Raw genomic sequence first — 15,502 nt, 5'->3', positions numbered from 1 at the left:
ACATCTTTTCGTCCAAAATACCTCAATGCCTAAAGACGAAAGTCTTAGACTTGACTTACTTCAGTGTATGTTAACAGTGATGACATATAGCTCCAAAACGTGGCCATTTATTATAGACCTCACAAAGAAGATAAAAGTTTTACAGAATTGTGGCTAAAACAAAAATATTTTATAGTATTTTAAAATATTATGACGGAATAATAATTATCAGGACAATGAAATAGGACACAAAATAGCTTTTTAAAGTATTTAATATTATTTGGTCCTATAAGGTGATACAGCGCGCATTCCCAGGCATGCATAAGTTTTAGGAGCCAAGCAACTGCGAAATTTTAGTTTATTTTTACTTCCTGCTCTACAAGTTAACGCAAACGTGGTCGCCCTAAGCTAACTTGGCGGCGCACTGTGGCAGACGAGGCGAAAAAGATCGGCTCAAGACCGAACGCGATGGTAAGTCAAGTCTACCAGTTATAAAAAGGCTAACTTAATTGTAGATATATTACCTACTTATAGGGACCTGAATGGAGCTCTTAGAAGATTAACCATTTTTATTGAAAGTTTTAGTCTTACTTCCGCTTGGATTGAGATATTGGCCAAACCGATCGTCCTATATTCTTCTTCTGTTAAACCAGTGTCTAGTGCGCTTTTGGCGGTCAACTTGAGATCCACCTTTCCCTTCGAAGCACTCAAGAGTGAGCTTGAGCCGAGGACGAATGTCCAATTTGAGAACACTGTCGGGTATTTCTAACCGTTCCCATCCGCCAAAACAGTAGGAAACTGCGTATCTGACTACGCCTCCACAAGCAACGTCAACGCCTCAACGTGACCACGCGCTCTACATTATTGTAACGAAGAAGAAGAAAGGACATTCTGGTGCAATGCAAAAGTGTCGGCCTTATGGCCCTCTCTTCTGCAGTGGAAGCAGAATCTGTTACGTTTGATGCTAGCAATGTGAATAAAGGCTTTTAAAAGCGCTTCTAGACGTCCCAGTATTAACCCTACCACTGCTTCAGGACAATAAATGGGCCATTGCTGAGAAGAAACAGCGCAAGAAACTCAGTCACTATAGTCGTACATAAGCATTAATGCGAGCTAGGCAGTTTAAAGAATCTAAACAGTTTTATTTTTTATTATAATTGTTCAATAAATGAAACAGACTGGAATTTAATTAAACTTAAATATAGAGTTTATTTCGTAAATTTGGTTTTACAGGAATGTGCATAGGCCACAGAGAAAATGGCAGAAGAGGCCGTTGTCAGCATAAAAAAATACATTTTGTATTTCTTATAACACTATATTAAATTTCTAAGCATGGTAACACCACCATGCTTACAACTAATAATAACTACTTAAAATATTTTATGTTCAATAATTATTTGAACAATAATCATCAATTTTATAGTAGCCCTTTTTCATTAAGCTGTTTTTAATATGTACTTTAAATTTATGAATGGGCAATTCTACAACAGTTTATGGTAATTTATATAATGTACTCTTTCTCAGAGATAAAATAAACGCATGTGTTGTTCTGTAAAATAAAAGTTTTATTCAATATTAATACATTTCTCATTGAAACAAACTAAATTTCTTATTCATTGGTCATAACACACCTGTAAAATAAAAGAAACGACATTTAAAGTTTATTATTATCTCCTAAAATATCTTTATATTTTCCACAATGACCCTTCACCATGACATTCATCTGACAGACGCCAAAGTCATAGACAAATCATAGACCTTAAAGTAAAAAGTATTTACTTTACATTTATTAAAAAGTTTAATACCATTTTTCCATAAATCTTATTTGGTACTAGGCGGAGGATCCGTTACTCAGTACCGAATACATACGGTTTGCTACAACTCTTAATTTTGAATATTAATTTGAAACCTCGGCTCAAGCCGTATCTTGAGGACGGGTTCGGGAGAAACGGTACATATCTGTTTTGTCCAAAACGGATGGCTTCAGCGACACAGTGGGCACGCGTGGCCAAAATGCATTATCTTATCCGACAATTTACACAAAATATTGCGTATTATTATTTAGAACTCACTTGCACAGAATACTATACAGAAGGCGGACTTAATGTCATTAAGCTAGATAGACTGATGACTGTTGTCATTAAGTATCTAGCTTTCCTAATTTCGGTAAAAGAAAAAGGTTTTAAATTTCACCACTTACATTTTCAATAATTTATGTCTGATGCGGTGCGACAGATGGTTGTTAAATTAGTTCGAGAAAAAAAGTCTATCCATCCACCAAGTAACAAAAATTTCCGTTGAATATCAAAATATTTTAAGCGCATCGTATTAAAATAAGATGCAGAATAAATGTTTTAAGTGACAATAATGTATGTATTTCAAGTGCAGGCTAAAATGTTTTAAGCGACATCAAGTATGAATTTTAAGTGCAGGCTGCATGTTTAAAGCGACACCAATAATAAATTTCAGATTCAGGCATAATAACGATTCAAATGCCTTTTGTTGCGTAGTTTTCAAGCAAAATCACTTATGTCAATTTCATAATCATTTTATGAAGTCCTATTTTTCTACAATTTATGTCGTATCAGACAAACTAGATTCGGACTAGACCTAAAACTGATGTTTCAAGCGACAATAAAGTGTTCAGATCGCTACAAACCGAGCTCAAACAACGCAGAAAATTCTCGCAATTCCGAATATAACTCAATATCGCCCAAGATGTCGCTTAATGCAAATATAGCCCGTGTACCCTCCAATTGCACCACTCAGCGATACGCAACTAAATTAATTAAATATCGATCATAATATAATGGATTTTGTCCTGACCATGAATATGTCGCACCCTTCCTGGAATAAGTACGCAAGTGAAAAATGCCAACTTTTCAGGAGCGTAAAAAAACTGTCTTGAAAATGTATTACCTAATATTATACGTATTGTGTTATACATCAAAAGATAGCTAAAAATGTCTGTGAGGGGCCTATGTATTTATATTTAAAATACAATTAATAGGTTTTGAGAAAAACTTAAAAAAGAGCGTTGCGTACTTATTCCGCGAAACAAATTTTAACACTTGTCGTTGTAATTATGAATATTGCATTGTTGACATGTTAAGGAATACTTGCTGTTTGGTATTATTGCTGATAACTATTTATTGGCGTTCAGATTTAGTCGTGCATTCAACGTGTAAGTGTGGTTTACGTAGTTTTTCCTCGAACTATTCGTAATTAAATAAATTCGTAAAAAGGATAACGTACTTTTACCTTGTGAAATATTACATTACTTATGGTAGTATTTAAAATTATAGCTTTATTCAAAATAAAAATGTTACAATATTTTAGCGTAACAATATTATAATTTTCGGAAATTGCATTTTTAGTGAGAGACGAGCTATCAAAAGGACTAATGCCAGTTTTCACCATCAATCCCTAATTTGTAAGTGACCCCTATGGTAATACATAACAGGAATTTTGTTTTTATAGGGGTCACTTAAAAATTTGGGATTAATGGTGAAAACGGGCATAAAACTCATATTTCTCATTTATTTTTGCAAGTAGGCTTTTATAAAGCACTCTGATAGTTTTACACAACCCAGTATAACCCTACCACTGCTTCAGGACATTTTTAGGGTTCCGTACCTCAAAAGGAAAAAACGGAACCCTTATAGGATCACTTTGTTGTCCGTCCGTCCGTCTGTCAAGACCCTTTATCTCAAGAACGCGTGAACGTATCAAGCTGAAATTCACATGAAATACTCAGGTCTATTGTCCCTTTAAGCTGTGAAAATATCAAACTTCTAAGCCAAGCCAATCAAAAGATACAGCCGATTATGTCGATATTTTCAACAAATTTTCGACACTCGCAAAGGAATCAAAACCTACAGGATACTTCCCGTAAACTCAGAATCTTGAAATTTGGCATAAAGCATTGTCATATAATGCAAATATAGGAAAAATTGCGAAAATTACATTTTTTTAGTTATATAATATAATAAAAATATTTTAATAAAATGAAACTTACTACCTTATTTCTCACGAACGAATAAAGGTATCAAATTGAAATTTATACCAAATACCTAGATCTATTGTCCCTTTAAGAAGTAAAAAAATCAAACTTCTAAGTTAACGCGATCAAAAGATACAGCAGTTTATACCGACACCTTAGACGAATTTCCGTCACACGCTAGGGAATCAAAACCTACAAGGTACTTCCTGTGAACTCAGAATCTTGAAATTCGGCACGAAGCAACGTTATATAGTACAGATAAAGGAAAAATTGCGAAAATGATAAATTTGAAGTTATATAAAATTTAAAATATTATTTTTGCTTACATGACATAAAATATTTTTTTAATAATTATAAACTTACTACCTACCCTTTTTCACATGAACGCGTAGAGATATTAAAGTTGAAATTCATATCAAACACTTCTTAAATCTAATTGCCTCTAAACTGTGAGAAATTCTAAATCAACGCAAAAATTCAAAACGCTGAGGTAGGTACCTACCTATAATGCAAATATAGGAAAAATAAATAAATAAAAAATAATCATACCGCATATTTTTTTTTTTATAAAACTCCGGACTTTGACGTAATTTTGGTTTAAGTGAAATGAATGGTGTCCATTGGCATAGCTACAGGTTTTACCTTAGAATATGTACTTGTTTTATATTTGTAGATAGTTACCCTGCCTAAAAAAAACCCTAGCTACGCCAAAGCTAGCGTTATTTGATAAGGATCAGATATAAACACAAAATAATCTTGCGTGCATACCAATGTTATTTATACCATTTTGCAAGGGGAAAGGGATTTGTGGTTAGCCCTGACTACTTAAGGACAGGAAAAAATCAAATGATACCGCGAGCTAACTACGAACAGCGCCATCTATTGACAACCGTGCGAACTACGTAGTGTCGTTGCTCGGTGATAGGTGTTGCTGATTGCAGCTCATTGTTACAATACTTTTTATTAAAATCGGATTTTATTCCGGAGGTTTTACAATTTCTTACTACTTTCGCAAATCATTACAAATGAAGAAAGGAATTTACGGTGTGGTACCCTCAATGTACAATTAGATTTCGAGCGATACCACTTTTGGGCATTCTCCTTTTAAGTAGTTACTTTCCCCATTGTAATGTTATGAATTTCATTTTGCAATAAAAATACCATAGTTATGACTCGATTGTCGTAATGAACGAACTTTGTAAACCTTGCAGGTTTGTACGGAACCCTCGGTGCGCGAGTCCGACTCGCACTTGGCCGGTTTTTTTTTTACAGTAGCGGTAGATAGATTTATGTTGTAAAATTACCATTTAAAAGAGAAAATCCACAATCACCATTTGCAGACACCAAACCGAGGAATGAACTGCCGTTTGCAGTATTTGCGGACCAATGCGATCTATAATCTTTCAAGAGGAGACTCTAATACCTTAAAGACAATCAACGCACCTGTAACTCACCGAGGAGCGGGTGTCTATGGGCGGCGGGTAATCACTTACCATCAGGTGATTCGTCTGCTCGTTTGCTTCCTTTCCCTTAAAAAAACCCAAAAATATAACCACACAGAGGTCCGTTCAGTTAGAAAGAAAGTTGCAGAAATCACCAGACCTAAAAAGGTTAACGAACACACAGATTTTTTTTTTACAAAACAACGTACCTACCTGAAAAAGAAAAAGAAACAAGAATGACTGTATACTTACCTCATCATGCGGTCGTCTGGAATAATACGGAGACAACTCGCGCACGATTGTATTTGATGCTTCGTGTTAAGGTTCGATTTATATTTCACTGAATAACGAACTGCTTGTGAACCCACAAGCAGTTCTCAGCTGCAAGAAGACCCGAGAAATATTATAATGAGATGAAACGTGTTTGCTTCATAGATGACATTATGAAAATGATCTTCAGATTTATGTGACAAAAACTGATTCGGATTACCAGTGCATTATTTGGAGACCGAAATACCGAAGAGTGCCGATTTCTATAAAATTATAAAACAATACTTTTATATCAAAGACCTTTTATCAGGAGTGGACTGGTCAATTGAAGCTATAATGCTTTAATTTAATGAGAACTTACAGAGCAGATAATAATACATCTGATATGACCATCCACCAGGTTACACTTCAATACTATAATGCGAACAGGTCACTGCCTGCTGCTCTCTCCTGAACACTATAATCCAGACCTTATAGGCACTTACAGATAGATATCTACCATCTTATACTGCATCTCACTTAACATCACATGCAATTGCGGTCAAATACCTTTTGCTATCTAGTTCTGCGTTGAGTTTATGAAGTCAACAATAGAAGACAACAAAAGATCAGCTAGTGCTAAAGTAGTTTCATGAACCTTGATGGAATAGTCCAAGCATTGAGTATTGAATGGAATTTGAGGACAGATTTAAATACAATGTGAATATACCACAAATTGCAAAACCAATCATGAAACGTAACATTTTATCTGATACATCTGATCAAACTTTTTGATCCCCTTGGCTGGAGCTTAGCTCCAAGTACAGTCATGGCTAAGATTCTAATGGAAATAGAATAGAAAGTATTTATTTGTTTCAAAACAAAAACTTTGGCTGATAAAAAAATTATAAGGATAGAAAGATAAGTAACTCATTAGAAAAAGATTGGATTAAGATACGGCAGGATTTGATTCATATTGACAAAATACAGATATAGATCGGTATGGATAGAGAGAAAAAAAACGTCAGCATCATCATTTCAGCTACAGGACGTCCACTGCTGAGCATAGGCCTCCCCCAATGACTTCCACATCGCACGGTTGGAAGCACATACGAGGGCCGGCTGATAATTCCGCGGCCTAAGGTACTTAATGAAATAAAATAAATGGTTTCTATTTTTTATTTTGTAATATAATCTCCCTCAAAAGAAATACATTTCTTAAATCTCGCATACAATGCCTTTTACCCACCCAAAAAATTTTTTTTCAAAATGACGACCACCCGCAGCTTTAATTTCGTTGTCATCTGCATACCTATCTCCGGCCCCGTAAGTCCTTTTTCAAATCGAAAAACAGTAAAATATCGCTAGGTAATAGGTCTTGGCTATATGGTGGGTGGCCAATCTCTGAGAACCCGGTGTCTTTCAGGGCTTGGCCTCGCAACTCGTGCGGCGTGAACGGGCGCGTTGTCTTGCCGAAAGATCAATCCGCGTGTCAGTTTCCCACGTCATTTCTGTACAATAGCCTCGCGAACATAAAGAAATATTCTACAGCTATCTGCCACGATTTAATTCTTTGGTCAGCCGGAACGATTTTTTCGACTTTTGAACGTTTCCTTCACTCAGTATCGTGACAGGGCGGGGGTCGTTTTCACAGGTCTCTCGTCCGTGTTGAAATAGTCGGGCCCATTTTTTAACCATGGTATATGAAGGTCCAGAATCCTGAAGAACCAATGACATCTCTTCAAAAATGTCTTTCGGTCTATTTTCCTTCTTTACGAGGAATTATGTCCGCGGCGCGCGGTGTCGAAATTCCGCAAATCTCCAGATTTGGCGGACATGGTGATGTCATTTGTTCGATAGAAATTGAACTATCAGTGCAAACTTAATTAGTGATTGCTTTTTATAATACTACTGAGTGTCGCAACTAGTGACATGAGTAACATGCTAATTACTCATCGCTAAGTACCTAAGGCCGCGGAATTATCAGCCGCCCCTCGTAGTACGCAGAACTGACGGCCGATGGGCCAGCAAGGTTATGGAGCGGAGGCCACGTACCGTAAAACGCAGCGTTGGGACATCCACCGACAAGGAGGTCCGACGACCTGATAAAGGTAGCTGGAAGGCCAAATGCAGGCCGAGTAAAAATACAATAATTATAATAAATTTAGCGATGCCTCTGTGAGTGCATTATACTGCAGCCGTTCACATAAGATCAACTAGATCAAGGCTGCTCAACTCCAGGCCTGCGGGCCACAGTGTGGCCCCCAAAAGAATTTTAAGTGACCCGCGCATGTACAGTTTGAAAAAAAAAACGCACCAAATAAAAAATCCCGCCGAGCACAGTACAAACTTTAAGATCTCTCTGAAGTTAGCTGTCAAAAATGTAGGTGGCCCGTCGTTAACGACTGAATCCACCGTTTGGCCCGACTCTTCAAAAGGTTGAGCAGCCTTGAACTATATGAAGGGTTTGAAACGAAATAAATTGCTAAAAAACTCAAGTGCTCTCTAAAACCTGTTTTTACTACGTCTTGAGCTATGTGGTGCTTTGAGTAAACTGGATGAAGCAAATGAGAACGAATAATGTGAAGAATACCGACCTCACAGATGTTCGCACACTATGAACGGATTTTTATATTGTGATCGCCTAGCTGTCTGGAGAGACGAATAGGTGGAAATCTATTGTTGCAAACCGCGTCGTGCAGATTGTCGAAAACGTTTATATTAATACTGACATCATGTTAATTCACAAGAAAGCTGACTCAGCTCCACATTTTGGATTATTAAGGCGAAACCATTGGCGAGAAAATAAGTACACAGATATTTCAATTGTGCTAAATTGAATGCTACTGCTAAAGTAAGTAATGGGAGATTTACCCGAACAGCAAGTTACTCAATCTAGACAATTCATGAACAAGAGAGACGATTTTGATGTCCAAGGGAACAAAACTATAGAAGCCTATAATATAATGATATTTATTGTCTGCATGACTACAAAAGTTACCCACATTGAACTCGTTGGTGACATCACTTCCGAATCCTATAAGGTTCACACTCGATCAGCCGGCGTGCAGCGATGGCGATCGATGCATTTTGATCAAAAAAGATCAAAAAGATCAAAAGATCATTTATTCACCGAGACAAGGTAATACAACAAGGTAGATGTTACAATAGTTTAATACAGTTCAGCTTATCTCACCAGCAAGCTAGTGTGTGATTATTACATTTTTTTTTTTATTGACCCATGCATAGTTAAAAAAAACAATTGTCTCAAGGTTCGGCCAAACCAACGCGATCACACGCGATCAGCCGGCGTGCAGCGATGGCGATCAATGCATTTAAGTCTGGTCGCCATCGCTGCACGCCGGCTGATCGCGTGTGATCGCGTTGGTTTGTCCGAACCCTAATCGCCATCACTGCACGCCGGCTGATCGCGTGTGATTGCGTTGGTTTGGCTGAACCTTTAAAGAAAGAAAGAACAATTTTTATTTGGTCCTAAACTTATAGGTGCTTTTATACGCTTTGTTGAAGAGTAACCGGACCTGTGAAGCAACCAAGATAGGAACTTTGTCTGAGCCAGGAGTCTCATAAGGCCTGGAAAAAAAATGCAATTTACTGGACAAATAGGGTCAACACTAGGATATAGAAGGCACTTAATGGCACTACATTCCAGTGGCAAGTCCAATCTGTGGAGGTCTGCGGAAAGCTGGCGTCCGGTCGATCAAGTACCACCTGAAAAGAATACTGACTGCTCATCGTACATACGAAAAGATGGCAACAGTTTTGTATCAGGTTTTTGCATTTTTAAACGTCTGACCAATATGTCCTTTTGATGACAATATTCCTTAAAATACATACAAACTTGTGTCATTTTATAATTAGGGACGCACCGATTGTTGCTTACTGCTTTGAAAGACGTAAAGATACATACCTTGTCACGCTGGCAATATACGCAGAAGCTGATAAATGAACTCATGCGGCTCTGGAAAGATGAATATTTATCACGATTACTACGATAACGATTCACTGAAGAGAGAGACAGAATTTAAAATGGATCTTGTACTCATAAAGACCGATCATTTTACTACGTTTTACCACCATCATTGGTACGAAATTTGATAAACACACAGGATCAGGAGTATTTAGTGCAAAAAGTAGTGGTTCGGATACTTAAATAACTGAAACTAAGTTAATTTGTGCTTTGTTAATGACTAAATTACATCTAAATAAATGTATCAATATCGGTATAAAACACAATATCGCCAAAAGTTTCGTAAAATAATTAGGCAACTAGACTTGTAGAAAGATAATCTACGTAGAAAACAACGTATCAATTGTTATATATTATTATTCGAATAAAAGTTTCGTGGAAGGATTAGGCATCTAGACTTGCACAAAATTACCAGCATAATGTGCACAAAAGTTTCGTGGAAAAACTAAGCAACTAAACTTGCACCACGATACCCACCAAATAATATCCTAAAATAAGTATGCAACAACAGATACGCGAAAATATTTTTTAAAGTCTTCGTGGAAGATGTACGTAAATATTGATATGCTATTGTTCATACGGAACTTTATTAAACAATTAAGTGCAAATGTATTTACTTCGTTTTTGTTATGGAAAGTTAGATATTTTAATGTTGCAATATTTTACATATTTGTACATAATTTCTTCATTTTTAAGAGAAAAATTATGAAAAAAATTGACAATAATGTATTACCTCCTTCTTGATTTTTTAGTGCAATAAAAAAAATATCGCACAAGTGGACTTGCATACTTGTTCCAGGGGGGGTGCGATGTGTGTTTTGTTTTGAAGAATTTTTTTTTTTGTTTTTATTTAACTTTTGACAATTCATGCTTAGTTTGTGATTTTGGTTTTAATCACGTCACAGTGTTTTAATTTATTATTCAGAAGCGTAAATTAGTGTGGATTACAATTATGTATTTGAAGAATAATAAGTTATTTATTTTTAATCGATTTTATAAATGTACAGTCAAAGAACTATTTCATCATAAGAGCTATCATTTGCGCATGTCATGGATTATGTTCCCTGTCTGCAACAATTAGTTACTACTACAAACAACTAAAGCCCGGTCGCCGAGTACGTAGAATTTTGTCCAATGACCCATCTTTATCAACTGCAACATGCGGCCGTAGTGAGTGTGCGAGTGCGACAGCAATACAATTACGCGCGAGTGATAAGGATGGGTTTGTTACTTGAAATGTCAACCTTACAGGAGTAGTAATAAGAGCGTATCGCTGACTTTAGCCCGCGAACTACATTGCCCGCGTGCAGTTTAGCCTTAAAAGTATAGTTAACGTTCGAAAATTTGTTGGATTATTGATAAATCTGTTTTAGTATATTATCAAATGGTCAACAGATGTATAAAAATGGACGAAGCAATTATTCACATGACGTAATTACGTAAAAATAAGAACTATAACATAATAAAGGAAAATCTATTGGATTACTGTGAAAAGCTATGTATTTGAACATATAAAAGCGTATTAAAAAATAAAAATCAGCAGAGCAATTTTTCAGTAGAAGTTATAGTGCAAAATGTTAAAAGTTAAATTTCAGGTATCTCTGAAATCGAAAAAGTGTTGGATTCTTTTACATACATATTCTAAGTAGTACATAGGTACTAATACAGAAAGAATTTCAGGCTAAGAATTTTTACACAGAGAGTTATTAACGATTTTCATGTTTAGGTCAAAAAACATAACTTCCCAAAAAAATTTTTGTTGGATTTTTGCATATCTATGATCTATATTACCTACTTTCACCATGTGCCAAGTTTCATTGACGGACGAATTATTCGGATGTCTCCATACAACGAATCTCCTCGTTGATTGGACTATTTATCAAAGTCTTATTACCTACATGTTATGTATTTAAGGTGGAGGTGTTATGTAGGTACTTTATAATTAATAATATTGCGATACGAGGGTATGCCTAAATGCTTTTGACAAGCCTGTATTTGTAATGAGAAGCCAGTCACCAAATATACGCCGTTGAGTTAACCTGAGTTTCATTCCGATATACAACAGTAAGCAATGCTTTATAACTTTGTCTGTGTTGAAGTTATGCCCACTACTTTGACATTGCTATCGGTGAGGTCCAGATCAAGCAGCCTTACTGCCTTTTGTGAGATAAAGGACAGCTGGGACCCACTGTCTAGTAGGGCTCTTAAGTAAACTTCGGTAGCATCTCGAGCAATAAGTTTGACTTTAGCTGTGGGTAAAAGTACATCATTATTATTATTATTGCTTGCTGCTAGGGAAGCAGTGGATGATGAGGCCGTATGAGTTTTTTCTGAGTTATTACTCTTATGTGCGCTGCAATGCAGCAATGTGTTGTGGGCCTCTTTACATTCTGCACACCGAAAATGATATTTGCATTTTCCGGTGTGAGCCCCCAAACAAATATTGCACAGGCCTTTATTTTTGGCAAATTTAATTCTATGCAAATGGCATGCAGTAATTTAAAACTGTTACATAAATAAAGTTTGTGTTTCAACTTACAGTATAAGCATGTAGGCTCCTGCGCAGCTGTGTAGGCTACTATCCTACCAACGGCATTGCCTTGCTCCTTTTGCGGCTGGCGTTGCTGCCCGTGGAAGCCCGGATCAGCATTCTCAAGCGCCAGCGCTCTCTTATCCAAGTATTCAAGGAAGGTGTTGATAGTTGGCTTCTTCGTGGCATCTCTTTCCATTTGAAATGCACGTGACGTGTATGCATCTAATTTGCGGTACAAAATACATAATATTATAGCATCCCAAAATGATACGTTTGGCTCCAAATTACTTAAAGCAGATATTTGTTGTTTTACATTGGACACAAATTCTCTTAAATTAACTGCCGTGGATTTTGTGATTGGCTTAAGATCCAACAATAAACAAATATGCTCATTAACGAGTTTGTGTTTGTTGTTGTATCTGTCTTCAATAATTTTAATTGCTTGACTGTAACTTTCACTAGTCAAGGGTAAGTTTTTTACAAGATCTAATGGCTCATTTTTTAAATATGATCGAAGGTAATACAGTTTTTGAACATTGTCAATGGAATCGTTTTGATCTATTAATGAGTGGAATAAGTTTTTAAATGGTACATAATCCGAGAACTTACCACTAAATATTGGTACATCAATTGGTGGTAAATGCAATTTGGACATTGGAGCTGAGTGATTCCTATTATCACGGCTGTTAAGTTCTTGGTCAATTACTGATATGATGTTGTAATAGTTTTCCTCAAAAAGTTCAACATCCTCCTTGTCATCTGGTTGGATAGTTAAAATCTTAATATTTAACTTTTCGTATTGACTAAAGGAGTCGATCAATTTTTTCCTCTTAGCCATTAAGTTTTCTTTAGACAAGTTTTTAACTGACTGCGGTGTCGAAACAAGTGAAGTTAATCGTGTAATCGTACCTTTTACGTAGCCTCGCGCGGCTATTAGCTCGTTCAGCTCCATTGTCAAAACTTGTCAAATGCAATAAAATACAAATGCTATAAATCACTATGTGGCTTAAAATTACACACCACGAGTATCACTGCACGAGTTATGTCTTTCCACTTAAAAACAATAGCACTGCACACTTTAAGCAAATGGCGTCGGCGGTAAACAGCGTTGATAGATGACAGCGGAAACAGCCGAAGCAGCAGCGAACAAGTGAACGATGACCGACGAGAGAACGAACGATGTTGTGCGCTGGCCAATCTCGATGCGCGCGAACTTCAGGCAGCGCGAAGATGTCACGCCCACTTCGTGAAGTAATTTGTTGCTCGCCTCGTGTTCCGGCGCCCCCCAACCCGCCGTCTTGCCGGGAATGCCGGGTTGCGTTTGATGACGTTTGATGATTGTTGCAAAACTGACTTGCTTGATATCTTGCAATTTGCTGGTTTTGCACACGATGAACGATTTTTCTTGCAGTATTGAGTGCGTGTTTCTTAATGCGCACTATGCAGATGAATGCAAATTCCACAAAAGTAGGTAATGCAGGAGTTATATTGCGCGATGATGCGGCTCCCGTTGTTGTATTATGTGTGAATTGCAGGAGTTCTGTTGCGCGATGATGCGGCTCCCGTTGTATTATGAGTGCGATTTCTTGATGCGCACTATCGGCACTATGTGAATGCAGTTTCCACGTGTATGTAGAAGTAGGCACAATGCAGGAGTTCTGTTGCGCGATGATGCGGTTCCTGTTGTACTTTATACACAATGGTGCAGACCAGGCAGTTCGAAGCTCGAAGGACCATGTAGGGCAGCGGAGTTGTTGTAGTTGTGATTGAAAGGCCGTGTTTCACTAATTAAGTTTATTGCCAGGTCTGCACAGTTTAAGATATTACTCACAATCAGAAGTGTAATGGCCGGAGTACGAAACGCTACTGGGCGCGAAAGGCGCTCAAATACATACGTCACAAGATCGAACGAATGAAGGAATGAATGAGTTTTAGTGTTGGAACCCAACATTTATGTAGGAAGCGAAAACAATTATTCTACGCTCTTCACACCATTCCCAAAGTTGCCTTGAGAGTTTATTTCAATGATTATATTGAACACTACCCATACGATTAATACAGGATATAGCAGTTACATTATCTATACGAAGTAAAATATTACAGTCAAATATCTCTTTAGCGAAACATTTAAGTGCTAGAAAAGCAGATTTCAGTTCCAATTCGTTAATATGTAAAGATTTTTCATCATCCTTCCAATAACCATAGCTCTTTTGTCCACAACAGTTAAGTAAGCGCCCCAACCAGTGGTAGAGGCGTCAGAGAAAATTTCAAGTTTATATTGATTGACCTTAAGTGAAAAATATCCAAAGTATATTATGATCTAACCACCAATTTATGGGTCAATCTTGAAAGCCAAAAAAAACACTGTCCGGGGGCAAAAACTACCCATAACGTTTAAATTTTAATGTAAGATATTTTTTTTCTGTTACTCTAATGTTTAAATTAAATGGGGCACAACAAAAACGGTGTTTATTTTAGCTTATAACATCTGAAAAAAATCTTCGAAGCCTTGATATTTGATTCCCTTGGGCTGTCCCTTTGTAATTTTTTGAACAAACCATTAATAATTTACCTATCTATAGTCATAAATTTAAGATTTTTTGTAATTTAAGAGTTAAACAGTGAGTTGTTTAATGATTTAATAAATACACAAAGTCTGTGCCAATCACTGTTTTGTGAAAACAAAATAGTTTGTGTTTGTCCGAACGCAACGATTGATTCCCTTGGCGCGTCACTAAATGCCACCTGCCTTGTTATTATAAATGTCTACGGCGAAGGCGTGCACGTCGGCAAGTGGCTTTAGTCGCGCTCTGAACATCACGAGGAGAGGTCGCGCGTCTCGACGTTTCCAAGCCGGATTTACGAAGGTAAGAATTTGATTCCCCTGGCTTTGTTTCACTAGGTCATTGATTACCCTGGCCACTTTAAAAAATGTTTTTTGATGATTAAGAATTTCTTTACTAGGATTAACAGTAGGGTATATAGGACTATTCATTGTTTTTATAATAATCATTGGCAAAAATCAATCCATTTAAACAAAATTGAAAGAATATTAACTTTTATTGACTCCCCTGGCATTGATTCCCCTGGCAAAATGCCAGGGGAATCAAAGCTTCCATAAATTATCATACTCTCATTTATGATTATAGGTTACGTATAAAATAATAATTATAATATTGTGCCATTGATTAATGGCACATCAAACTGAACACTGCAGTCCGATGTTATCTCTCGCACCGCTGATATAGAGGCGGCAAGAGGTGTAAAGTGTATGTTATTATATAAGATCATGTGCTGTTATACTATAC

The 15,502-nt window shown here is 36.8% G+C and overlaps 1 protein-coding gene across 3 annotated transcripts in view; it reads right to left on the bottom strand.

The window, feature by feature from the left end:
* LOC135086281 (uncharacterized) overlaps positions 1-13,790 on the bottom strand; it is a 31,217-nt gene extending 17,427 nt beyond the window's left edge. The window contains exons 1-2 of one of the 3 annotated variants that reach the window (XM_063981078.1): positions 12,804-13,790; positions 12,201-12,416 (exon numbers count right to left, since the gene is read on the bottom strand). In XM_063981078.1, coding sequence (XP_063837148.1) covers positions 12,201-12,416; positions 12,804-13,146 — 559 coding nt within the window. In that variant the 5' untranslated portion in view covers positions 13,147-13,790. Of the gene's footprint in view, positions 1-12,200 lie in introns of all 3 variants that reach the window. The other 2 variants (XM_063981079.1, XM_063981077.1) reach the window with 2 other exon arrangements.
* Positions 13,791-15,502: the final 1,712 nt, after the last annotated feature.

The sequence above is a fragment of the Ostrinia nubilalis genome, chromosome W (assembly GCF_963855985.1).
Source record: "Ostrinia nubilalis chromosome W, ilOstNubi1.1, whole genome shotgun sequence".
Taxonomy (NCBI): Eukaryota; Metazoa; Arthropoda; class Insecta; order Lepidoptera; family Crambidae; genus Ostrinia; species Ostrinia nubilalis.
This window is presented reverse-complemented; position numbering and strand designations above follow the sequence as displayed.